General features: G+C 65.7%; 1 protein-coding gene across 3 annotated transcripts; it reads right to left on the bottom strand.

Annotated features, from left to right (window-relative positions):
- Positions 1-3080: 3080 nt before the first annotated feature.
- On the bottom strand, positions 3081-23943 carry RPN2 (ribophorin II). Of its 3 annotated transcripts, none has more exons than XR_003754216.1 (18): positions 23916-23943; positions 20782-20987; positions 19445-19540; positions 18941-19116; positions 18654-18729; positions 18376-18510; positions 17046-17222; positions 16168-16286; positions 15870-15975; positions 15267-15358; positions 15069-15183; positions 14426-14620; positions 13451-13537; positions 13115-13210; positions 8189-8264; positions 6916-7045; positions 4159-4284; positions 3081-3362 (listed from the first exon to the last, which is right to left on the bottom strand). XR_003754216.1 is itself a non-coding variant. In XM_029049290.1 (18 exons), the coding sequence occupies exons 1-18, from the start codon at positions 23926-23928 to the stop codon at positions 3350-3352; spliced, it is 1941 nt and encodes a 646-aa protein (XP_028905123.1). In that variant the 5' UTR covers positions 23929-23943; the 3' UTR covers positions 3081-3349. The 3 variants fall into 3 exon arrangements, 2 of the variants coding, with proteins under 2 accessions (XP_028905123.1, XP_028905124.1); XM_029049290.1 differs by having other exon boundaries at positions 4252-4284; XM_029049291.1 differs by lacking the exon at positions 4159-4284.
- Between the last annotated feature and the right edge of the window lie 2461 nt (positions 23944-26404).

Below are 26404 nucleotides of genomic sequence, written 5' to 3' on the forward strand. Positions count from 1 at the left end.
CAACCATTCCCTCCATCCATCCCCTCATCCCTCTATCCATTTCCTCATCCCTTCCCTTCCAGCCCTTCCCTCCTCCCTCCCTCCATTCCCTTCTTCCCCTCATCCCTCCCTCCCCATCGATACCACCGATGGATGGACCGTCAGTTCGTTGTGAGCAGGGAAGCGATTCTATTGTATTCAACTCTCCGAAGCGCTTAGTACGGTGCCCTGCACCCCAGAAAGCGCTCGGTAAGTACCGCCGATCGATCGACTGTTATTCGTTGCGAGCGGGAGAGCGACTCTGTGGCAATGAACTCTCTAAAGCGCTCGGTACGGCGCTCCGCACCCAGAAGGCGCCCAGTGGGTACCCCTGACGCGTTAACTGCCGCGGGCTCCTTGTGAGCGGGGGAGAGGCCTGACCGATTCCGTTCGCTTGGACTCTCCCAGGCGCTTAGTACGACGCTCGGCACACGGTAAGCGCGCAACAAATGCGACCGATCGACGGACCGTTGGATGTAACGATCGCGTCGGTCTCTGTTAAGCGCCTACTATGTGCCGAGCACTGTTCTAAGCGCTGGGGGGGGGGGGGAGATGCCAGGTGACGAGGTCGTCCCCCGTGGGGCCGCCGGTCTTCATCCCCATTTCCCGGATGAGGTCGCCGAGGCACCGAGAGGGGAAGTGACTCGCCCGAAGCCACGCAGCTGCCGGGATTTGAACCCACGACCTCGGACGCCCAAGCCCGGGCTCTTCCCACCGAGGCACGGAGGTCTCCGGGGAAGGGCGGACGGGGCCTCGGCTTCCCCGCCCTCGTCCGCTCCCTCGGGACGAAGGAGGCGTGGGAGCCCGAGGTTTATCCGCTCGCTGCTATTTACCGAGCGCTTACCGTGTGCAGAGCGCCGGACTGAGCGCTCGCCCTGGCCAATTCGATCGGGCCCCGGGCAGAGCGGATCGGCTCGGGTCCGACGCGGCACTCCGCGCAGAGTGAATGCTCCACGGATGCCCCTCTAATTATTATTATTATTCCTCTGATGGTCATTAGCGGGCGACCTGCCCCCGGCGGGGCAGGGGAGCGCGGAGGAGGGCAGAGGGGGGGGGCTCGGGGAAGGGTGGAGACCCCCCCGGCCCCGGCGTCTCTCTAATCGTCATCGAAAGACGTCCACCAGGCGCTACACGCTATGCCAAGCGCCGGGCCAGAGGCCGAGCGGGCCGGACACGGTCCCCGTCCCACCGTCTTAAGGGGGACCCATTTTACAGCCGAGGATCCCGGGGAGCAGGGAAGCGACGGGTCCAGGGTCACGCGGCGGCGTGGCTCGGCGGCCCGAGCCCGTGGGTTCGAATCCCGGCTCGGCCCCTCGGCGGCCGACGGCGGGCGAGTCGCTTGGCTGCTCTGGGCCTCGGTTCCCTCATCTGGAAAATGGGGATGAAGACCGGGAGCCTCACGGCGGGGGCGGGGGCGACCCGACGACCCCCGTGTCTCCCCCAGCGCTTGGCACGTAGCAAGCGCTTAACCAACACCAACATCGTAAGAGTCGGGATGGGAACCCGGGACTCGGACACTCCCGGGCCCGGGCTCTACCCACCGGGCCGCACCGCCCGGACCCCCCGACCGCCGTCCGGGAAGGCGGCGGGAGACCCCCCCCCTCCCCTCACCTGTCCTCTTCCAGAGTCCATCGCCACGCCGACGCCATCTTCACCAACAGTTATCGCAAAGTGCTGGGCCAGATCTCCGCCCGGAAGCTCCTGCAGCGCCTGGGGTGAGCGGGCCCCCGCCTCCGGGCAGTCCCCCCGGGGCGCCACGGCCCACCCTCTCCCCCCGGACCCTGGGGCCGCACGGGGGGAGGGTCGGAGGGCGCCCGCCGGGTCGACCGAGGGGGGCCGGCGGCGGGTCCCGACCGGGTGTCGCCTTCTGCAGCAGGGAGGGCCGCCCGGAGGAGGAGGAGGAGGCCAAGCGAGAGGCGTGGAGGAGCCGCCGGTGGGACGGCATCCCGCCCGACGGCCGTCGCCGCGCCGGCCTCCGGGACTTCCCGGAGGCCCCGCTCGGGGCCCGGAGGTGGGTGGGGAGTCCCCGGGGTCCCTGCCCCGAGGGGCGACCGGACCCCCGGTCCCTGCCGTCCAACGGGGCCCCGGGGCCCCGGCCCCGACCGCCCCCGGCCCCCTGACCTCACGGGAGGGGCGGCGAGCGCCCGAGGCGACAAATAAAGCATCCGCTGCAAACGAGACGGTGGTGCCGGCGGTGGTGTCCACGGGGCGGGGCCGCGCCGGTCGGGCCTGCGGGCCTGCGGGGGGAGACCCGAGCCCGCGACCGGGGGGTCCCCCGCCTCGGTTCCGGCCGCTTGGCCTCCTCCGGGAAGGCCCCCTCCCCCCCGCGGGCCCCATCGAGAGACCGCACGTCCCGCCGCCGGACGGGCCTCGGACGGGAGGACCCGAGAGGGGCTTCCGCGACTCCGCTTCCCCGTCCAGACGATCCCACGGGGAGAGGGGGGCGGGAGGAAGACCCCGCTTCCCCAAGCGCCCGGCCATCCCCGATGCCACCCGGACCCCGGCTCCCGGCGGGAGGTCGAGGGCCGGCCTCCTCCCACCCGTTTCACAGAAGAGGACAGCGAGGCGCAGAGGGGCCGAGCGACGGCCCAAGGCCACCCGCGCGGGGCGAGACCCTCGGTCCCGGGCTCCGTTCGTTAGGCACTCCCTAGGCGCCGGGCGCCGTACCGAGCACCGGGGCGGGCGCCGGGTGACGGGGTCGGGGACGGCCCCCGGCCCGCGTGGGGCTCGCGGTCTTCACCCCCGTCTTACGGACGAGGGAACGGGGGCCGGGGAAGGGAAGCGACCCGCCCGAGGTCGCGCGGCAGACGGGCGGCGGGGCCGGGGTCAGAAACCGGGTCCTCCCGGCTCCCTTCTCCGAAACACTCAGGGAGTCCCCTCTGCCCCACTCGCTTACCGAGGCCTCGGAGACCACCCTAGAACGCCCCGCCCGGAAGGACCGCCGCCAAGAAGCCCCCCGTCCCAGCCCCAACGTCCGGGCACGACTCGCTCCCCTCCGCTTTCTCTTTATTCCACGCGCGATCGCCGTCGTCCGTGCCGAGACGCCCCCCCCCCCCCCCCCCCCCGGTCTTCGTCGGCCGACCTCCCAAACCCCTCCCGCCCCCCAAAATCCCGAGCGAGTCCCGGCGCATCCCGGGTCCGGCTCGGCGGGAGAGACGGGAGACCGCAGCCGCGCGGGGGCTTCGTCTGGCTCCCGGCCGGACCGCCCCCCCCCCCCCCCAAAGTGAAAATCGAATAGACGGCCGAAGGAACGGTCCCCTCTTCCTCCCGGCCGCTTCGTTGGGCCGCACGTCGGGCTCCGGCTCGGGGCGGGCTCTTCTTCCTTCCGGGACTAGCGCGTGGTCCTGAGGGAGGGGAGCCGTGAGCGGGAGAGGCTGCGGCGGGAAGCCCGCTCTTTCCGCGCCGCCGCCGGTCGGCGGGGCGCGGTCCGGGACCCTCCCCGGGCCATCGGGCGGCGGTCTCGAGGCCCCCCGCCCCCGAGGGGAACCCACGGACCCTCCCCCCACCCCGCTTGGGACCACCATCCCCCGGCCCAACGGAGGGCGGCCCCTGGCCCGGGAGCCCGTGGAGGTTCAGCCCCCGGCGACCCTCCGGAGGGCGGAGGCCGGGCTCCCCCGGCCGCCCGACGGGACCCCGGCCCGCGGGGCGGCGCCACGCCGGCCCACGCCCGCTTCTCCCGGGGCTGAGGTCGGGCGCCGGCAGACGCGCGCCCCGGCTCTGAGTCGAACCGGGCGCCGGCAACGGGACGGAAGCGAGCCCGGACCCCCCGGCTTCCGTCCCACAGGGACCGCCGGCTCCCCGGGCCCCCGCCGGGGTGCTCGCCGGAGTGTGCGGCGCCGGGGCGGACCCCCCGCCCCGGGCCCCGATGGCGCCGTGGCGGACGCTCGGGGCGGCGGGGGCGGGGGGCGGACGGGGGAGAGGAACGAGAGGCTCCCGCCCCCGGGCCTCGACTCGCCCGGGGTCGAGGGGGTCTGGGGTCCCCGGCCCCCGGGGGCTTCCCGCCGACCCTGGGGACCCGCTCCCGCCCCCTCCCCCCCGCCGGCGCTGAGGGGTCCGGCCAGCCCGGGGGCCCGGAGGGGGTCGGGGAGGAGGACGGGACGACCAGCATGCTCCCGGCCGGCGATCCGCGGAGGCTCTTACTTGGGGAGGGGAGGGGGAGAGCGGTGCTCGCTAGGGAAGAGACCCCCTCCCCCCCGGCGGGGAGCTGGGGGCGCTCAGCGCAGGGTCCTATACCTGGCCAGCCTGCTGCTCTGCTCCGCAGCCGACCTGCCGAGAGGAAAGAGCGTCAGAGGTGGCCGACAGGACAGGGCAGGACAGGGCGCAAGGCCGGGGGAGGCCCGGAGACCGGGAGAGGAGGCCGGCGGAGACGAGAGGAGGCCGCCGGGGGAGAGGACGGGAGAGGAAGTCGAGGGAGAGGAAGCCGGGGGAGAGGAGAGGAAAGAAGAGGAGACCGTGGGAGAGGAGAAAAAGCTGGGGAAGAGGAGAGGAAAAGAAGACGGGGAAGAGGAGAGGAAAGAAGACGGGGAAGAGGAGAGGAAGACGAGAGGAAATGAAGCTGAGGAAGAGGAGAGGAAATGAAGCTGAGGAAGAGGAGAGGAAACGAAGCCGGGGAAGAGGAGAGGAAGGCATGGGAGAGGAGAAGAAGCCATGGGAGAAGAGAAGAAGCTGGGGAAGAGGAGAGGAAAAGAAGCCGGGGAAGAGGAGAGGAAGCCATAGGAGAGGAGAAGCCGGGGAAGAGGAGAGGAAGCCATAGGAGAGGAGAAGCCGGGGAAGAGGAGAGGAAAAGAAGATGGGGAAGAGGAGAGGGAGCCATGGGAGAAGAGAAGAAGCCGGGGAAGAGGAGAGGAAAAGAAGCCGGGGAAGAGGAGAGGAAAAGAAGATGGGGAAGAGGAGAGGGAGCCATGGGAGAGGAGAAGAAGCCGGGGGAGAGGAGAGGAAAAGAAGCCGGGGAAGAGGAGAGGAAGCCATGGGAGAGGAGAGGAAGCCGGGGAAGAGGAGAGGAAAAGAAGCCGGGGAAGAGGAGAGGAAGCCATGGGAGAGGAGAGGAAGCCGGGGAAGAGGAGAGGAAAAGAAGCCGGGGAAGAGGAGAGGAAAAGAAGATGGGGAAGAGGAGAGGAAGCCATGGGAGAAGAGAAGAAGCCGGGGAAGAGGAGAGGAAGCCATGGGAGAGGAGAAGAAGCCGGGGAAGAGGAGAGGAAGCCATGGGAGAGGAGAGGAAGCCGGGGAAGAGGAGAGGAAAAGAAGCCGGGGAAGGGGAGAGGAAGCCATGGGAGAGGAGAGGAAGCCGAGAAGAGGAGAGGAAAAGAAGCCGGGGAAGAGGAGAGGGAGCCATGGGAGAGGAGAAGAAGCCGGGGAAGAGGAGAGGAAGCCATGGGAGAGGAGAAGAAGCCGGGGAAGAGGAGAGGAATAGAAGACGGGGAAGAGGAGAGGAAAAGAAGACGGGGAAGAGGAGAGGGAGCCATGGGAGAGGAGAAGAAGCCGGGGGAGAGGAGAGCAAAAGAAGCCGGGGAAGAGGAGAGGAAAAGAAGACGGGGAAGAGGAGAGGAAAAGAAGATGGGGAAGAGGAGAGGGAGCCATGGGAGAGGAGAAGAAGCCGGGGGAGAGGAGAGCAAAAGAAGCCGGGGAAGAGGAGAGGAAGCCATGGGAGAGGAGAGGAAGCTATGGGAGGGGAGAAGCCGCCGGGGAAGAGGTAGAGGAAGCCGGGGAAGAGGAGAGGAAAAGTAGCCGGGGAAGAGGAGAGGAAAAGAAGCCGGGGAAGAGGAGAGGAAAAGTAGCCGGGGAAGAGGAGAGGAAAAGAAGCCGGGGAAGAGGAGAGGAAGCCATGGGAGAGGAGAAGAAGCCGGGGAAGAGGAGAGGAATAGAAGACGGGGAAGAGGAGAGGAAAAGAAGACGGGGAAGAGGAGAGGAAAAGAAGCCGGGGAAGAGGAGAGGGAGCCATGGGAGAGGAGAAGAAGCCGGGGAAGAGGAGAGGAATAGAAGACGGGGAAGAGGAGAGGAAAAGAAGACGGGGAAGAGGAGAGGAAAAGAAGATGGGGAAGAGGAGAGGGAGCCATGGGAGAGGAGAAGAAGCCGGGGAAGAGGAGAGGAAGCCATGGGAGAGGAGAAGAAGCCGGGGAAGAGGAGAGGAAGCCATGGGAGAGGAGAGGAAGCCGGGGAAGAGGAGAGGAAAAGAAGCCGGGGAAGGGGAGAGGAAGCCATGGGAGAGGAGAGGAAGCCGAGGAAGAGGAGAGGAAAAGAAGCCGGGGAAGAGGAGAGGGAGCCATGGGAGAGGAGAAGAAGCCGGGGAAGAGGAGAGGAAGCCATGGGAGAGGAGAGGAAGCTTGGGGAGGGGAGAAGAAGCCAGGGGAGAAGAGAGGAGGAGGGCAGGAGGGTGAGGAGAGAGAGGGAGAGGAGGCGAGGCCGGGGGAGCTGAGCTAGAACGACGTTGGCTTTCCGGCCCCAGGCGGTCCCTGCGACAACAGCAGAGCCCGAGGACTCAGGGTCCCGTCTGGCCGGTCCCCGCTCCACATTTACCGTTACCGGGGGGGGGGGGGGGCCTCTCGAGGTCGAAGCCCCGTCCCCTCCCCACGGGTCCGCGGCCGAGCTCCCGCCGCCCCGGATCCGGGCCTCGGGGCCGGGCGGCCCCGGTAGCCGGCCCTCCCCGCGGGGTCCGCCGGCGGGCAAACGACGCCCCCCGCGGCCGAGGCCGGGGGGCTCGGGAGAAGGGGGGGGGGGCCCGGGCCCCCTCCGCGGCGCCGCCACGGCTCTCCGGGATCCTGAGGATCCGGAGGAGCGACCGCCCTTCCCCGAGGAGCCCCGGCTCCGCCGAGCCCCGGGCGGGCTTCGGGGGGCCGCGGACGGCCCCGTGCCGGCCCCGCCCGATGCCGGGGGCACGACCGCGCGTCCCGCCCCTCGCACCTCTTGACGGCTTTGTGGGCCAGCATCCTGTTCCCGGCCAGGAAGGTGACGCCGCCCAGCAGGGCCAGGAACTTCAACGTCTGGAACATGTTCAGCTGCGTCCAGTACACGTACATGAGGCCCAGCGTGGCTGAAACGACAGCGGGGCCCAACGCTCGGCAGAGGACGACACGTGGCGCGTGACCCCCGGCTCCGCCGCCTGACGGCAAACGAGGACGGCCGAGGGGTCCGGCGGGCGCCCGCCGTGCTAAGCGTCGGGGTGGACGCGGTCCCCGTCCCGCCTGGGGCCCGCGGTCTCACCCCCGTTGGACAGGGTGAGGGAACCGAAGCCCGGGGCGGCACGGTGACTCGCCCGAGGTCGCAGGGCAGTCGGCGGGGCCGGGATAATAATCGCGGCACTCATTAAGCGCGCGCTACGTGCCGAGCGCCGTTCTGAGGGCTGGGGCGGATACGGGGCGATCGGGTTATCCCACGTGGGGCTCCCGGCTTTAACCCCCATTTTACAGATGAGGTCACTGAGGCACAGAGAGGTGAAGCGACTCGCCCGAGGTCACACGGCAGACAGGTGGCGGAGTCGGGATCGGAACCCGTGTCCTCCGTCTCCCAAGCCCGGGCTCCTTCCACCAAGCCACGATTCGGCCGTGGATCACGGATAACCACCGACCCGGCCCTGATATGCACCGAGCGCTTAACTGCGGGCGGAGCACCGGCCCGAGCGCTTAGCAGAGGGCGACACGTAACCCACGATCTCGGCCCGGCCTCGGTTCCCCCGTCGTCCCGGAAAATCGGGCGGGATGGCCGTGAGCCCCACGTGGGAAGCGTGGCCGGACCCCGGGACCTGGGTTCCAATCCCGGCCGGGCCGGTCGCTCGGCTTCTCTGGGCCCCGGTCCCCTCATCCGTGAAACGGGGACGTGGGCCCCGCGTCGTCGGACCCCATTAGCTCGCAGCTCCCCAGCGCCCGGTACGGGGCCGGACACATAGTAAGCGCTTAAATATCCTCCGGGAAGAGAAAGAAATAAACAAACCCCTCCGGCAAAGAGAGACCGGCGGCCGGCGGGGAGGGACGGGGTCGGCGGGAAGGCGCCCAGGAGATAAACAGCGCCATTAATGGGGGCCGAGGGGGGGGATAATGGGTCGGGGACCAAAACAACTCCCCGGCCAAGGCGCGGCTATTAAGTCATTAGGGGCTAATAGCCCGGGGGGGGGGCCGGATGGAAGGATGGACGTGCGTCAGAGCCGGGGGCCGGGTGCGAGGGGGTGGCCGGGGCTGACCTGCGTGTCCCAGGTGAAAGATGACGGTGCTGGGGGCCAGGCTCAGGTTGGAGACGTTGGCTCCGAGGCGGATCCACTGAGGGCCGGAGGACGGAGCGGGCGCGGGCGGAGACCGGGACGAGGAGGCCCCCGCGGAAACGGTGACCGGAGCGCAGGAGCAGAGGGAGACACACACACACACACAGGGACAGAGATGAAGAGGAGGAAGCAGAGACGGAGATGAACAGAGACAGAGATACACAGGGGGAGGCAGGGACGGAGATGGACAGAGACGAGAGACAGAGATACGCAGGAGGAAGCCGAGACGGAGATGGACAGAGACGAGAGACAGAGAGACGGAGACGAACAAGGAAGCAGAGACGGAGATGAACAGGGACAGAGATACCCAGGGGGAGGCAGGGACGGAGATGAACAGAGATGAGAGACAGAGAGACAGAAGGAAGCAGAGACGGAGATGGACAGAGACAGAGATACCCAGGAGGAGGCAGAGACAGAGATGAACAGAGGTAAGAGACAAAGAGACAGAGAGACAGAAACACAGAAGGAAGCAGAGACGGAGATGAACAGAGACGAGAGACAGAGATACACAGAAGGAAGCAGAGACAGAAATAAACAGAGGACGCAGAGACAGAGATGAACAGAGACAAGAGACAGACAGAGATAAACAGAAGGAAGCAGAGACAGAGATGAATAGAGACAAGAGACAGAGAGAGACAGAGAGGAACAGAGACAAGATACAGAGAGACAGAGAGACAGAGAGAAACAGAAGGAAGCAGAGACAGAGATGAACAGAGAAGACAGAGAGAGACAGAGATAAACAGAAGGAAGCGGAGACAGAGATGAACAGAGACGAGAGACAGAGATACACAGAAGGAAACAGAGATGGACAGAGACAAGAGACAGAGATAAACAGAAGGAAGCAGAGACAGAGATGGACAGAGACAAGAGACAGAGAGACAGAGTTAAACAGAAGGAAGCAGAGACAGAGATGAACAGAGACAAGAGACAGAGAGACAGACAGACAGAAACAGAGATGAACAGAATCAGAGACAAAGAGACGCAGAGACAGACGCGGAGACAAACAGAAGGAAACAGAGACAGAGAGGACCAGAAACAGAGACAAAGAGACACAGGGACAGAGAAGGCAGGCAGAGACAGAGACAGAGAGACACAGAGAGAGAGAAAGCAGGCAGAGACAAAGAAACAGAACAGAGATGAACAGGGACAGAGACAAAGAGATACAGAGAAGAGAAAGCAGGCAGAGACAGAGAAACAGGCAGAGACAGAAACAGAGACGAAGAGAGACAGAGAAAGCAGGCAGAGACCAGCAGAAGGAAGCAGACAGAGATGAAGAGAAACAAGAGACAGAGAGACAGATTCAGGCAGAGACAGAAACAGAGATGAACAGAAACAGAGACAAAGAGACGCAGAGACAGAGAAAGCAGGCAGAGACAGAGAGACAAAGAGACGCAGAGAGAGAGAAAGCAGGCAGAGACCAACAGAAGGAAGCAGAGACAGAGATGAAGAGAAACAAGAGACAAAGAGATGTAGAGACAAAGAGACAGATTCAGGCAGAGCCAGAAACAGAGATGAACAGAATCAGAGACAAAGAGACGCAGAGACAGACGCGGAGACAAACAGAAGGAAACAGAGAGAGAGATGAACAGAAACAGAGACAAAGGGACAGAGAAGGCAGGCAGAGACAGAAACAGAAACAGAGAGACACAGAGACAGAGAAAGCAGTCAGAGAGAAAGAAACAGAGCAGAGATGGACAGAGACAAAGAGACAATGCAGGCAGAGACAAAGAGACGGGCGGAGACAAAGTAACAGGCAGAGACAGAAACAGAGACACAGAGACAGAGAGCAGGCAGAGACAAACAGAAGGAAACAGCAGAGATGAACACAAACGACAAAGAGGCGATGTAGGCAGAGACACAGAGACAGGTAGAGACGGACACAGAGATGAAGAGAAACACAGAAAAAGAGACAAAGAGACACAGAGATCGATGCGGGCAGAGACAAAGAAACAGAGACAGGCAAAGAGAGAGAGACAAACAGGAGAGACAGAGATGACGGGGAAACAGAGACAGACGAACAGAAACAGAGACAAACAGGAGAGACAGATGATGGGAAACAGAGAGAGCAACAGAAAAGAGACAGAGACAAGCAGGAGAGACAGAGATGACGGGAAGCAGAGAGATAGCAACAGAAAAGACACAGAGACAAGCAGGAGAGACAGAGATGACGGGTAAACAGAGAGATAGCAACAGAAAGACAGAGACAAGCAGGAGAGACAGAGATGACGGGAAGCAGAGAGAGAGCAACAGAAAAGAGACAGAGACAAGCAGGAGGGACAGAGATGACGGGAAACAGAGACAGACGAACAGAGACAGAGACAAGCAGGAGAGACAGAGATGGCGGGAGAGAGATAGCAACAGAAAAGAGACAGAGACCAAGAGGGGGGGAGACAGAGATGACGGGAAGCAGAGAGCAACAGAAAAGAGACAGCGACAAACAGGAGGGACAGAGATGACGGGGAAACCGAGAGAGAGCAACAGAAAAGAGACAGAGACAAGCAGGAGAGACAGCGATGACGGGGAAACAGAGAGAGAGCAACAGACAGAGACAAGCAGGAGGGACAGAGATGACGGGAAACAGAGACAGACGAACAGAGACAGAGACAAGCAGGAGAGACAGAGATGGCGGGAGAGAGATAGCAACAGAAAAGAGACAGAGACCAAGAGGGGAGGAGACAGAGATGACGGGAAGCAGAGAGAGAGCAACAGAAAAGAGACAGCGACAAACAGGAGGGACAGAGATGACGGGGAAACCGAGAGAGAGCAACAGAAAAGAGACAGCGACAAACAGGAGGGACAGAGATGACGGGGAAACAGAGAGAGAGCAACAGAAAACAGAGACAAGCAGGAGGGACAGAGATGACGGGAAACAGAGAGAGAGCGCAACAGAAAAGAGACAGAGACAAGCAGGAGAGACAGAGATGACGGGAAACCGAGAGAGAGAGCGCAACAGAAAAGAGACAGAGACAAGCAGGAGGGACAGAGATGACGGGAAAGAGAGAGACAGCAACAGAAACACAGACGAACAGAGACAGAGGTGAACCGAAACGGAGACAGAGCCAGAAGCGGACACCAGGACGCACCGAAAGAGCCCGAACCAAGAGACGGAGAAAGAGACAGAGACCCGGACGCGCCCGGAGGAACCAAGAGACAGAGCCAGAGACAAAGAGCCAGAGATCCAGACGCACCGGTCAGAAACGAGACAGAGACAAAGGGACGGAAACCCAGAGACAGAGAGCCAGAAACGGAGACGCAGAGAGAGACAGAGAGACAGAGTGAGAAGAAGGCAGTGGTACTTCCTCCCGCCCCCGCCCCGCTCGCTGCCCGGCCTCCCGCCGTCGACCCCGCCCGCCCGGCCTACACGTGTAGCGCCACCTCCGCGCGGAGGGGAGATCTCTTCGGGGGGAGCCCAGGGGAGAGACGGCGGGAGGGGAGGTCCGCCCCCCCGGACCCCACCCCCCTTTTCCGGAGAAGGTCGTCGAGGCCCGGAGAAGTCACCCCGGGACTCTCCCGAGCGATCAGCGCGGCGCTCGGCACCGGTCGGTGCTTCTCTAGACCGACGGCTGTCCTCTCCCGGGCGGTCTCTACGGTGCTGAGACCGTAGTAAGCGCCCCGCTAGACCGTCAGCTCCCCGCGGGCAGGGAGCCGGTCTGACCCACCCTGTCGTGTTGGACTCGCCCAAGCGTTCGGCCCGGCGCCCCGAACGCTCCGCTGAACCGTCGGCTCCTTGTGAACGCGTCCGCCCACCCCGTTTATCTGGGACTCTCCCCGGCGTTTAGTACAGCGCTCTGCCCACGGAGCAGCGGCGCGGCTCAATGGAAGGAGCCCGGGCTTGGGAGTCCGAGGTCACGGGTTCGAATCCCGGCTCTGCCGCCTGGCAGCTCGGTGACTGTGGGCGAGTCACTTCACCGCCCGGGCCTCGGCTCCCTCATCCGTAAAACGGGGACGAAGGCCGTGAGCCTCACGGGGGACGGCCCGATGACCCCGTACCTCCCCCAGCGCTTAGAACGGTGCTCTGCGCGTACTAAGGGCTCAACAGATACCATCATCATCGTTATTACTGGGAGTCGGGGGTCACGGGTTCGAATCCCGGCTCTGCCACTCGTCAGCTGTGTGACCGTGGGCGCGTCACCTCGCTTCTCTGGGCCTCAGTTCCCTCATCTGGAAAACAGGGACTAACCGGGAGCCTCCCGTGGGACGACCCGACGCCGCCGTATCTCCCCCGGCGCTTAGAGCGGTGCTCGGCACGTAGTGAGCGCTTAACGGATACCAGCATTATTATTACGGGTCTACCGTCCTCTCCCAAGCGCTGCGTACAGTGCTCCGCACACAGTCGGCGCTCGATCGATACCCCGATCCATTAGCCACCCGGAGACCGGGCACCGGCAGCTCCTCGGGGGCGGAGTCAAACTATACGTATCTTCATCGCCCTATTTATTTTGTTTAACGAGATGCACATCGCCCTGATTCTATCCAGTCGCCACTGTTTTTACGCGACGTCCTTCCCCTCGACTCTATTTATCGCCACCGTTCCCGTCCGTCCGTCTCCCCCGTTCGGCCCGTCTCTATCTGTTGCCGACTCGTCCGTTCCAAGCGCCCGGTCCGGCGCCCCGCACGCAGCAAGCGCTCAGTAAATACTAGTGAATGAACGAATGAACACCGGTCTCCCGTCTTCGCCCGAGAGCTCAGTCCGGAGAGCGCTCGGTACGTACGGGTCGGGCCCGACTCCCCTCCGACGGCGTGACCGGGCGGGTCCCCGCGGGGCGTCGATCGTCCGTCTGCCGGGAGGGGGGCCCGGGTCCCTCCCCGTCCCCCGCGGGGGTGGCCCCGGGGTCCCCCGCCACTCACCAAGACGAAGAGGAGCAGCAGCGGGCAGAGGACGAGGGCCGTGAAGGTGGCCGACAGGGCCGCGGGGGGTCTCTTCTCCGGCTCCCTGAACAGGTGCTGGGGGGGACCATGCCGCCGCCCGTCAGACGGGCGACCCTCCGCCGCCCGTCGAGACGCGGGGGCGAGCGGCGCGGGGCAGATGGGGGCGGCACGGCGGGGGGGGGGAGAGGGAAAGGGAGGGGGCGCAGCCGGGGAAGGCCGCCCGGAGGAGGCGGCGGGCTTCCGAGCGGCTCTCGAAGGGGGGGGGGGGGGGCGGTCCGCGGGGCCGGGAGGGGCGGTGGCCCCCCGACCACCCACCTGGATCTCCTGTTTGGGGGCGAAGAGGTTCTTGGCCAGGACGGTGGAAGGGGCGTCCTCCTCGGGGAACTTGACCACCACGTCGGCCTGGCGCGGACGGAGAGAGCCCGGCTCGGCCCAGGGACCGCCCCCCGCCCCGCGGTCACGCACGCCCTCGGCGCTTACCACGCGCAGGGCGCTGTTCTGAGCGCCAGGAGGGTCATCAGGCGGTCCCCATTTGACAGAGGAGGGAACCGAGGCACCCAAGCGACTCGCCCACGGTCACACGGCTGCCGAGTGGGGATTCGAGCCCGTGACCGCGGACTCCCGAGCCCGGGCTCTTTCCACCGAGCCGCGCCGCTCTTCAAGAAGCCCAGGGCGAGCCCGCGGAGCCCCGAGGGGGAGACGGATGTGCCTTTGGGGCAGGCGGTCGTGTTTTCGGAGCCCTAACCGGGCGCGGAGCACCGTACTGAACGCTCGGGAGATTGCGGTCTCACGGCGGAACGCTCTGAGAGACGCGATCCCCGCCCACGACGAGCTCGGAGGCCAGAGGGGGAGACGGCGTGGCTCCGCGGCGGCAGTCCCGGCTCGCGAGTCGGAGGACGCGGGTTCTAATCCCGGCTCCGCCACCTGTCGGCTGTGCGACCTCGGGCGAGCCGCTTCACCGCTCTGAGCCTCGGTTGCCCCATCCGTCCAACGGGGACGAAGCCCGGGAGCCCCACGGGGGACCGCCCGATGCCCCCGGATCTGCCCCGGCGCTCAGAACGGTGCTTGGCGCCCGGCGGGCGCTTAGGAGATGTCACCATCACTTCACCTCTCTGTGCCTCGGTTCCCCCATCTGTCGAACGGGGACGAAGCCCGGGAGCCCCACGGGGGACAAACCGACGACCTCCTCACCCGCCCCGGCGCTCAGGACAGGGAGCGCTCGGCGACCGCCGCCCTCATCACCGCCGCGCCGAGCGCCGGCTCTCCCGCGGCCCCCCGCCGGCCACCCACCACGTTCCAGAGGATGGGGTTGTCCAGGGTGGCGTCCCCGACGACGAGGTGGAGGGCGTAGGTCCCGGAGGCGGCGCCGAACTCCGTCTTCCTCTCGGAGGTGTCCAGCTCAAAGCGGTAGACGTTCCTGCTGTCCGGCTCCGCCACGAACACCACCTCCTGCCCCGTCCTCTGGTTCAGCAGGCGGACGAACGTCTGACGGGACGCCAGGGGACGCCGGGGTCGGGACCCCCGTGCGGGAGACCCCCCCTCCCCGCCCCACCCCCGGCCGCCCTCCCGGGGCGTCCGTCGACCGCCCCTCCGGATCCGTCATCTTATTTCTGGCGCCGTCCGCCCCCCTCGAGACCCGGAGCCGGTCGCGGGCGGGGACCGTCTCTATCGTGCTTTCCCGATCCAGGATCCCAACGGATCCGGGAACCCGGCCCCGGCCCCGAGGGAGATCCGGTCCCCGTCTCGCGGAGGAGGGGACCGGGGCCCGGGCGGGGAAGCCACCGAGGTCGGGCGGCCCGGTCCGGGCCGCTTCTCCACCGGGAGGTCCGCGAGGGACGGCGTCCGACCCGCCCGCCCCGGCGCCGGCCGGGCGCCCAGAAGATAGCCGGGAGAGCCGAAGGCGGGGAAGGGCGCGAGCCGGCTTCCTCCTGACCTGGTGCGGGGTGAGCTCGGCCCCGCCGTTCCGGTCGACCAGCTGGAAGGACAGGGCGAAGTTCTGGTGGCCGTCGGCGACGAAGGAGCCCTTGGCCTTGGCCGGGTGGGCCACCCTGGGGAGGGGAGGGCGGGGGTCGGTGCCGGCCGAGCGGGGGTCCCCCCCGGCCCCGCGCGCGGACCCCCCCCCGGGCCTCACCGGGTGGTCTTGGGCGCGATGCTCTGGTCCTTGTCGACGGTGGACAGGTCCACGTTGGCGATGCCCACCTCGGTGGACACCTTGACCCTCAGCTGCGGCGGGGGCCGGACAGGACGTCGGCGGCCGGCCGGGGGGGAGAGGGTCCGGCCCCCGCCTCGGTGGTGACACCCCCGCTTCCGCGCCCCCCCCCCCCCCCCGTCCGACTGATCATCACGGTGGCGTTCATTAAGGATACTAACGACGTTGGTATCTGTTGAGCGCTCGCTACGCGCCGAGCACCGTCCTAAGCGCCGGGGGAGATACGGGGGAATCGGGCGGTCCCGCGTGGGGCTCCCGGGTCTTAATCCCCATTTTCCCGATGAGGTCGCCGAGGCGCGGGGAAGCGACTTGCCCGGGGTCGCCCGGCGGCTGCGGTGGAGCCGGGATCGGAACCCGGGACCTCGTGACTCCCTAGCAGCCGCCAGGCCGCGCCGCCTCCGGGCGATAACGATGGCTATCATTTAACGAGCGGGATCGTCGGCAGCGGCACCCGGCGAGCGCTCAACAGACGCCAACGTTGTTACGACCGCGATTATTAACACGACGGGGCCGGCGACCGCCCACCTCCACGGTGCCGGCGACGTAACGGTCGTCCCCTTCCACCCGCACGGAGAAGTCGTAATAGCCGCTGGCCGGTTTGGCGCTCATGAAGTCGAGGGTGAAATCGTCCCTGTGGGCAAGGGTCGGGTCACCCGGGGGGGGGGGGACGGGGGACGGGGGCGACGAGGGGTCGCGGGTTCGAATCCCGGGAGCCCCCCCGCCCCGGGGACCGCGCCCGGCCCGCTGTCGGCGCTCAGCAGATCCCGGCGCCGTCCGAGCCGGGCGCCCCGGAGCGGAATCGGCACCCGGCCCCGCGCGTTACCCGGTCTTGGCGAAGGCGACCTGCTGCAGGACGGTGGCTTTGGTGGACGCCGACCTGGCGTGTTCCAGCTTGACGGTGGCCCGGGCCAGCGGCCGCGACAGGACGTCGGTCACCCGGAGCTGCGGGAAAAGCGGGGCGACCGGCGGCGGCCGGACCGACGTAGGCGCTCGCTAAATACTACCGGCTGACCGGCTGCCGCCTCGAGGGCAGAGATTCTCGCTCCGAGGGGCCCCGGACTCTCCCGAGCGGTCGGTTCAGCGCTCCGCACACGCGGTAGGTGCTCAGTCAACACTACTGAAAGGTTGGAGCCTCTCTGAGGGCCGAATTCTCTCCTCTGGGTGTACTGGACTCTCCCGAGTGCTCGGCTCAGTCCTCCGCACACGCGGTAGGTGCTCGGTAGATACTACCGATAGGCTGCGACCTCCTCGAGGGCAGAGATTCTCCCCTCTGGGCGTACCGGACTCTCCCGAGCGGTCGGTTCAGCCCTCCGCACACGCGGTAGGTGCTCGGCAAATACTACCGAAAGGCTGGGGCCTCCCGGAGGGCCGAATTCTCTCCTCTGACCGTACCGGACCCTCCCGAGCGGCCGGTTCAGCGCTCCGCGCACGCCGTAGGTGCTCAATATATACTACCGACGGGCTGTGACCTGCTGGAGGGCGGAGATTCTCTCTCCTAGGAGTTCCGGACTGCCCCGAGCGCTCCGTCCAGTGCTCCGCACACGCGGTGGGTGCTCGGTAAACGCTACGGGAAGGCCGGGGCCTCCCGGAGGGCGGCATTCTCTCCCGCGGGCGTTCCCCGCCCTCTCCCCTCGGGAGGTCGGCGCAGGCCGGCGGCAGGCGCTCGGTAGATACCGGTCGGGGGCGCGGGGGCGGCCGTACCCGGAGCAGGGGCCGGTCTCGGGCGACGGCGGGCGGGCCGAGGGGCGCGAGGACGACGGGCAGGTGGAAGCGGTTGCCGGCCAGGGCGGCGGCGGCGGCGGCCACGGCGAAGGCCTCGGCCGGGGACTCCCAGCGCTTCTTGCCGAAGATGGCGTTGGCCAGCTGGACCGCCTGATCCTGCAACGCAAGGCGGACGCCCCCCCCCGCCCCGCCTGAGCCGGGGGACCCGGGTTCCGATCGCGCCCCCGCTCCCGGAGGAGCGGCGCGGCCCCGGGGGGGGGGCGGGGTCCGAAGGGGCCGCGCTCTCCGCCCCGCCGCCGGTCATTTCAGCGGAAAGGGCCCGGGCTCGGGAGGCGGAGGTCGGGGGGTTCGAATCCCGGCTCCGCCCCTCGGCAGCCGGGGGACCCTGGGCGGGTCACTTCGCTTCTCTGGGCCTCAGTGACCTCCTCTGGAAAACGGGGACGAAGACCGGGGGCCTCGCGTGGGACGCCCCGACGCCCCCGTATCTCCCCCGGCGCTTAGAACGGCGCTCGGCACGTAGCGAGCGCTGAACGGACACCGACGTTATTATTATTTCGGTTCCCTCGGAGTGACCTGGCGTGGGTTCCAATCCCGGCTCCATCCTCCGTCCCGGGGCCGGTTACTTTACTTCTCTTAGGGAACCACCGGCCCGGCGGATCGAGCCCGGGAGTCGGAGGGATCCGGATTCTAATCCCGGCCGGGCCACCCGGCCGCGACCTCGGGCGAGTCGTTTCCCTTCTCTCGGAGAGACGCTGGCCTTAGTAAAGGGACCGGAACGTAAGACTAATGACGTCGGCACCTGTTCAGCGCTTACTATGTGCAGAGCACCGTTCTAAACGCCGGGGGGGGGGGGGGGGGATACGATAATAATCATCCTAATGTTGGTATGTGTTAAGCGCTCACTACGTGCAGGGCGCCGTTCTAAGCGCCGGGGGAGACACGGGGTCGTCGGGTGGTCCCACGCGAGGCTCCCGGTCGATCCCCACTGGACAGATGAGATAAGCGAGGCACAGAGAAGTGACTCGCCCACGGTCGCCCAGCTGCCGAGGGGCAGATGGGGGATTCTGAACCCGTGACCTCGGACCCCAGGGCCCGGGCTCTTTCCGCCGCGCCCCGCCGCGCCCGACAGGTACCGTATTAAAAGGAGAAAGGCTAGAAGGTCGGATCCTCCGCCTCCCGGGCCCGGGCTCCGCCCGCCAACCGCGCCGTCGGCCCCGCCCGAACCCGGACCCCGGGGAGACGCCTTCCCCGCCCGGGGGGGGGGGGGGGGGTCCGACCCGGATCCTCCCCGCCGAGGGGCCCCCGGTACCTCCTTGACGGGCGGCTCGGCCCCCGCGCGGTCGGAGAGCCGGTAGGCGGCGGCGACGAAGAGGGCCGTGGTCTCCAGCCCCTCCTCGAATTGCAGGTAGACGCCCCCCAGGTCATCGAGGCGGGCCACCAGGTCCTGGCGGGGGCGACACCCGCCGTGCGGAGCGTTCAGGACCCCCCCCCCCCCCCGGGGGCGGACGGACCCCCGGACGGGCCCCCCGCTCCCCTCCCGGGCGGGACGGGGACCCGCGCGTCGCCCCCCCGGCCCGGGGCGCTCACCTCGATCTCCTCCGCGATCCCGCCGAGATCCGCCTCCGGGGAGAGGTAGGCGGCCGCCTCCAGGGCGTGGACCGTCCTGCGGGAGAGAGGCGGGGCCGGGGGGGGGGGGGGGGGGGGGCCCCGGGTGCGAATCAGACAAGAGAGACGGGAACGGAGGCGGGGGAGACGGACCCCGAAGGAGCAGGTGGGGTGGGCGAGACGCCCCCGGAGAGACGCAGGAATGATCGGGGGGGGGGGGAGACGACGAGAGACGGACGGGGGAGACGGGGAGGGGCGAGGTCCCTTACGCCATGACGCTCTCCTCCTTGGCGAGGCGCGCGGCCAAGGCCCCCAGGACCTCTCGGGGGGCGAGCGGGAGAGCCAGGCCCGCCAGGGCGCCCGCCGCGTGGCGGATCCGGGCCGACGGCGACTCCTCGCTCACGGCCGACGCCAGCAGGTCCTTCGTCTCGTTGGAGACGGTCAGCTGGGGGACGGACGACACCCCCCGGGGATCAGTCTCCCCCCCGCCGCCTCCCTCCTCCCGGAGCGGCTCCCCCGGGCCTCGGTTCCCTCCCCCGTAAAACGGGGGCGAGGACCGGGAGCCCCGCGGGGGGCGGGGACGGCAGCGCGTCGGCCACGCCGCCGTCGGGTACGGCGCCGGCCGCCCCGTCCGTTCAGCAGGCGGGATCCCTCCGCCCGGAGGGGCTCCCGGGCCGGGCGGGGGGATCCGCCGCGGCGCTCGGTACAGCGCTCGGCAGACCGCGGGGGGGGGGAGGAGGAGAGTCCGGCGTCCGGGCCCGGCCGACGCTCACCTGGCAGTCGGGCAGGGCCCGGCTGGCCTGGGCGGCGTAGAAGAGCGAGTCCACGCTGGTGGGGTCCAGGTTCGAGCGGATGAAGGCGCAGGCTTCCTGGAGGAGGGGACGGCACGGGGCGCTCCATGAGAAGGCCGCTATCCGTCGAGCGCTTACCCTGTGCCGAGCCCCCGCTCCCAACGCCGGGAGAGATCCGGGGTCTTCGGGTCGTCCCGCGGGAGGCTCACGGCCAACCCCCGCTTTACGGACGAGGAGACCGAGGCGGCGCCCACGGGACGCTCTACTGAGCGCTCGGGGGAGTCCAACGAGGGGGACCCCGCCCCGGGGCGCCGTGCCGAGCGCCGGCCCGGGTCCGACAGACGGGGCCGCGGGGAGCGTCCGATCTACCCACCGAGGGCCGGTGAGCCCCTACCGGGGGCGGGGCGCCGTACCGGGCGCTCGGGAGAGCCCGGCCGAAGGAGGGTCTCCTCCAAGGGGCCTTCCCGGATGGCACCGCCTCTCCTCTTCTCCCCCTCCCGGCCCCGCTCACGTCCGCATCTGGAAACTCCCCGCCCGTCTCCCCCTCCGGGCCCCTCCCGGGCGCTCGGTACGGCGCCCCGCGCAGGGTGAGCGCTCGATCGACACGGCCGGCGGACCGGGGTCAGACGCCCGGCTCCGGACTCCCGGCGGGTCGTCGGAGGGGGAGCGCGCCCGCTCCTTCCGGGGGCCCGGACCCTCCCGCTCGGCACGGGGCGGGCGCCCAGTACGTCCCCCGACCGGCCGGCTGCCATCTCGCGGCGGGCAGGGAATACGCGTCGGACTCTCCCGGGCGTCCGGGCGGGGAGCGTGGCGACCGACTCCGTACCGGACCCTCCCGAGCGTCAGGTCCGGCGCTCGGCACGGCGTCCGATAGATACCCCTGCCGGGATAAAATCGGGACACGCGCGCCTCGGCCCCCCGGGAGTTCACCGCCTGCCCATCGGCAGTATTTACCGAGCGCCCAACTCCCGTACCGAGCGGCCGGGAGGGAGCGGGCCCCACGGGGTCGGCTTGGAGATGTGGGGTGTCCATTCTGTGCCGTACCGGACGCTCCCAAGCGCTCGGGAAGCGCCCTGCCCGCAGTAGGCGGCGTCGCCCGGTGGCACGAGCCCAGGCTCGAGAGTCGGAGGTCCCGGGTTCTGATCCCGGCTCCGCCGCCCGTCAGCCGGGTGACCGCGGGCGGGTGGCTTCGCTTCTCTGGGCCTCGGCGGCCTCACCCGGAAGACGGGGACGCAGACCGGGCCCCACGGGGGACCGCCCGACGACCCCCCGCCTCCCCCCCCCCCCGGCGGGCGGCCCTTCGCCCCTCGTCCCCTCACCTGGGCGTCGGGCGGCCGAAGGCCGAGATGGGCGAGCCCCGCGACGGAGTAGTAGACGCCTTCCAGGTCGGGGAAGGGGCGGCGGAGGAGGACGGCGCGGAGGCCTTCCACGTCCCGCGGGGCCAGGTGGTGCGCGGGGCCCGGGCCGGCGCGGCAGGCGGCGGCGGCCAGCGCCAGGGCCCAGATGGCCGCCGCGCCGCTCCCGCCTGCGGGGACGCCCGCCGTCACCGTCCCGTCGCCCGGGCGCTTATCACGCGCCGGAGCGGGGGCGGCCCGGCGGCTCGGGGGTCGCGGGCCACGGGTTCGGATCCCCCCTCGGCCCCCCCCCCCCGCCCGCCAGACCTCATCCGGATCAGACGATTAGACCGCGCGCCCGTCAGAGGGCGGGGACCGTCTCTCTCTGTTGCCGTTCTGTCCCGTCCCAAGCGCTCAGTACGGTGCTCTGCGCATAGTAAGCGCTCAATAAATAGGATTGAATGAAGGACTGAAAATGCAGGCCGCACGGGGGCCGACCCGATGCCCCCCGTCTCTCCCGCAGCGCTTACAACGGTGCTCGGCACCTAGTGAGCGCTTCACGGATACCAACGTTATCATCGTCGGATGGTTCCCCCCGGGGGGGAGGGCGTCACCCTCTTCATCGAGAAGCGGCGCGGCTTGGGGGTCCGGAGGTCACGGGTTCGACTCCCCGCTCCGCCCCTTGGCAGCCGGGTGACCGTGGGCGAGTCGCTTCTCTGGGCCTCGGTCACCCCGTCTGTCAAATGGGGATTAACCGGGAGCCTCCCGTGGGACGGCCCGACGACCCTGGATCTCCCCCGGCGCTCAGCACGGCGCTCTGCACGTACGAAGCGCTTAATACCGACGTCGTTATCCCCATTTTCCAGGTGAGGTCACTGAGGCGGCGCAGCGACGTCAGGTGGCTTGCCCAAAGTCACGCGGCGGATAACGACGGCATTTGGGAAGCGCTCACTATGCGCCGAGCCCCGCTCTAAGCGCTGGGGGGGATCCCGGATGATGATAATGTGGCTATCTGTTAAGCGCTCACTATGCGCCGAGCCCCGCTCTAAGCGCTGGGGGGGGATCCGGGGTGATAATCATAATGTGGCTATTTGTTAAGCGCTCACTATGCGCCGAGCCCCGCTCTAAGCGCTGGGGGGGGATCCGGGATGATAATCATAAGGTTGCTATTTGTTAAGCGCTATGTGCCGAGCCCCGCTCTAAGCGCTGGGGGGGGATCCGGGGTGATAATCATAACGTGGCTATTTGTTAAGCGCTCACTATGCGCCGAGCACCGCTCTAAGCGCTGGGGGGGGGGGATCCAGAGGGTGATAATCATAATGTGGCTATTCGTTAAGCGCTTACTATGCACCGAGCACTGTTCTAAGCGCTGGGGGAGATCCGGGGGCATCGGGTTGGCTCCCGGTCTTCACCCCCATTTTCCAGATGAGGGAACCGAGGCCCAGAGAAGCGAAGCGACTCGCCCCCCCGCCCCCCCGTCACCCAGCTGACAGGGGGCAGAGGCGGGATTCGAACCCACGACCTCCGACTCCCGAGCCGCGCCGCTTCCTCCGCCCAGCGCCGGGGAGTCCAACGCAGCGGGGGGGGGGGGGGGGGGCGGTCGGAAGGTCACGGGTTCTGATCCCGGCTCCGCCGGGCGACCTCGGGCCAGTCACTTCACCGGGCCTCGGTTCCCTCATCTGGAAAATGGGGATGAAGAACCGGGAGCCCCACGTGCGACAGGGACGGGGTCCAACCCGATTTACCTGTATCCAGCCCGGCGCTCGGTACGGTGCCCGGCGCTTAATACGTACTATGATTATTATTATTACTAGGGCGATTTGGGGGCCCTCGCCCCAGCACTTGGGACTCTGCACGCATTATCGGCCCGTTAATGGTATTTACTGAGCGCTCCCTATCCTGTGCTAAGCGCCGGAGAGAGTCCAGTACAGCAGGAAGCGGCCCGTCCCTGCCCCCGTTTGGGCGCCCTCTCCCCAGCGCTTAGGACGGTGCTCTGCCCACGGTATCACGCAACCAATGCTATTTGCACCCAGTAAGCGCTCAATAAATAGCACTACATGAATGAATGGATTTACGCAGCGCTCCTTGCGTGCAGAGCGCTGTGCTAAGCGCCGGAGAGAGTCCCATGTAACAGGAGGCGCCCAGTCCTTACCACGATTTTGGCGCCCTTTGCCCAGCGCTCGGGACAGTGCCCTGCACGGTATCACGCCACCAACGCTATTTACGGAGCGCTCCTTATGTGCGGAGCACTGTGCTAAGCGCTGGAGAGAGTCCAATTCAGCAGAAAGCGGCCCGTCCCTACCACCATTTGGGCGCCCTCTCCCCGGCGCTTGGGACAGCGTTCTGCCCACGGTATCACGCAACCAATGCTATTTGCACCTAGTAAGCGCTCAGTAAATACTCCTGAATGAATGTATGGGGCGCTCCTTGGGTGCAGAGCCCTGTGCTAAGCGCTGGAGAGAGTCCAATACAGCAGAAAGCGGCCCGTCCCTACCACCATTTTGGCGCCCTTTCCCCAGCGCTTCGGGCAGTGCTCTGCACCCAGTATCCTGCGATCAAGGGTATTTGCACCTAGTAAGCGCTCAATAAGTACTCCTGAATGAATGGATTTATGGAGCGCTCCTTGGGTGCAGAGCACTGTGCTAGGCGCTGGAGAGAGCCCAGTACAGCAGAAAGCGTCCAGACCCTACCTCCACTTTGGCGCCCTTTCCCCAGCGCTTCGGACAGGGCTCTGCACACGGTATCACGCAACCAATGCTACTTATTGAGCGCTCTTTATGTGCAGAGCACCGTGCTAAGCGCTGGAGAGAGTCCAATGCAGCAGAAAGCGTCCAGACCCTACCACCATTTTGGCGCCCTTTTCCCCAGCGCTTGGGACAGGGCTCTGCACCCAGTAGCCACCACCCAAGGGTACTTGCACGTAGTAGGCGCTCAATACATAGTCCTGCGGGAGTGAAGGAACGTAGGGAGCGCTCCCTCTGTGCAGAGCCCCGCGCTAAGCGCTGGAGGCAGCCCAAGGCAACGGGCGGCGGCCCCTCCCTCCCTCCCTCCTCCCCGCAGCGCTCGGCGCAGTGCTGCGCACACGGCGGGCGCTCGGTAAGTAGCCGGCGGGTCCTCACCGAAGGCCGCCATGCTCCCCGTGACGTCACTTCCGGCTTCTTCTCCCCTCCCGCCCGACCCACTTCCGGCCGAGGGGGCGGCGGACCGCACCAAATGGCGGAGGGCGCGGGGGGAGCCGGGCGGCCTCGGCGCCGCTCCCCAGGCGGGAATTCGATCTCAGATCTCCCGGACGAATGGAAGACGCGGTTCAAGGCTTGGCGGAAGTGGGGGCCGCCTTGGGCCCGTCGGGAATGTCTGAGTTTTCTTCCCGGAGGGAGACGTTTCCCCCCCCCCCAGGGGAGCTGCTGTGGAACGGCCCGGAGAGCGCGGACCGAGGAGCCGGAAGAGGAGCAGGCGGGAGGCGGGGCCTGGGCACACACGGGGCCTTCGCTCATTGGCCAGAGGAACTGTCACTCACTCACTCATCTATTCACTCACTCACTCATCCATTCATTCACTCATCCATCCATCCACTCATTCATTCATCCATCCATTCACTCATTCACTCACTCACTCATCCATCTATCCATCCATTCACTCATCCATCCATCCATTCACTCATTCACTCACTCACTCATCTATCCATTCATTCGCTCATTCATTCATCCACTTATCCATCCATCCACTCATTCATTCACCCATCCATTCACTCATTCACTCACTCATCCATCCATCCATCCATTCACTCATCCATCCATCCACTCATTCATTCATCCATCCATCCATCCATTCACTCATTCACTCAGTCACTCATCCATCCATTCATTTGCTCATCCATCCATCCATCCATCCATCCATCCATCCATCCATCCATCCATCCATCCATCCATCCATCCATCCACTCACTCACTCACTCATCCATCTATTCATTCTCTCATTCATTCACTCACTCAGTCACCCATCCATTCACTCATTCATCCATCCATTCATTCACTCATCCATTCACTCAATCACTCATCCATCCATTCACTCATTCATCCATCCGTCCGTCCGTCCAACCATCCATCCCTCCATCCATCCATTCACTCATTCATCCATCCATCCATCCTTAAGAAGAAGAATAATAATAATGTTGGTATTTGCTAAGCGCTTACTATGTGCCGAGCACTGTTCTAAGCACTGGGATAGATACAGGGTCATCGGGTTGTCCCACGGGAGGCTCACAGTCTTAATCCCCATTTTCCAGAGGAGGGAACTGAGGCACAGAGAAGTGAAGCGACTCGCCCACAGTCACCCAGCTGACAAGTGGCAGAGCCGGGATTCGAACCCATGACCTCTGACTCCCAAGCCCGGGCTCTTTCCACTGAGCCAGGCTCATCCACCCACCCATTCATTCATCTATCCATCCATCCACTCATTCATTCACCCACCCATCCATTCACTCATTCATTCACTCACTCATCCATCGATCCATTCGCTCCTTCGTTCATCCATCCACTTATTCATTCGTTCATTAATTCATCCATCCATTCATTCCCCAATTCACTCATTCGTTCGTTCATCCGCCCATCCATCAGTTCATTCATTCATCCATCCATCTATCCATTCATTCATTTTAATTGAGCACTTCCTGAGAGCAGAGCACTGTACTAAGCGCTTGGAATTTACAATTCGGCCAGAGGGAGAGAGACAATCCCTGCCCGACCACAGCGGGCTCACAGTCGAAAAGCAGGGAGACAGACAACGAAACCGAACAAGGAGTCGGGCATCGATCCCATCAAGATACATCGAAAGAATCGTAGATAGAGACACGTCCTTAATAAAATAAATAGAGCAATACATAATATGTACAAACACACACCGGTGCTGAGGGGAGGGAAAGGGGGAATGGGGAGGGGAGGAGGGACGGAGGGAGGGAGAGGGAGGGCTGAGTCTGGGAAGGCCTCCCGGAGGAGGTGAGCTCTCGGTAGGGCTTGGAAGAGGGGAAGAGGGTTGTCAATCTCCCGCTTCGAAAAAACCATTTAAACGGAACCGCAACCCCACCTCTCAATCAATGGCATTAATTATTAATAATAATAATAATAATGTTGGTATCTGTTAAGCGCTCACTATGTGCAGAGCACTGTTCTAAGCGCCGGGGGAGATACGGGGTCATCGTGTTGTCCCACGTGAGACTCACAGTCGCTCCCCATTTTATAGATGAGGGAACCGAGGCACAGGGGAGTGAAGTGACTCGCCCACGGTCACCCAGCTGACAAGGGGCAGAGCCGGGATCCGAACCCATGACCTCTGACTCCCAAGCCCGGACTCTTTCCACTGAGCCGCGCTGCTTCATTATTATTATTATTATGGTATTGGTTAATTATAATAATGTCGGTCTTTGTTAAGCGCTTCCCATGTGCCGAGCACCGTTCCCAAGCGTTCAGTACAGCGCTCCGCACAAAGTAAGCGCTCAATAAACACGATTGGACGAATGCCTGGGACCTAGGAAGCGCTCAACACAATACCATCGTCATTAAAACACGATCGAACGAATGAATGCGGGGCTCTGCCCCCCGGAAGTGCTCGA

Source organism: Ornithorhynchus anatinus, chromosome 21, assembly GCF_004115215.2.
Source record: "Ornithorhynchus anatinus isolate Pmale09 chromosome 21, mOrnAna1.pri.v4, whole genome shotgun sequence".
Lineage (NCBI taxonomy): Eukaryota > Metazoa > Chordata > Mammalia > Monotremata > Ornithorhynchidae > Ornithorhynchus > Ornithorhynchus anatinus.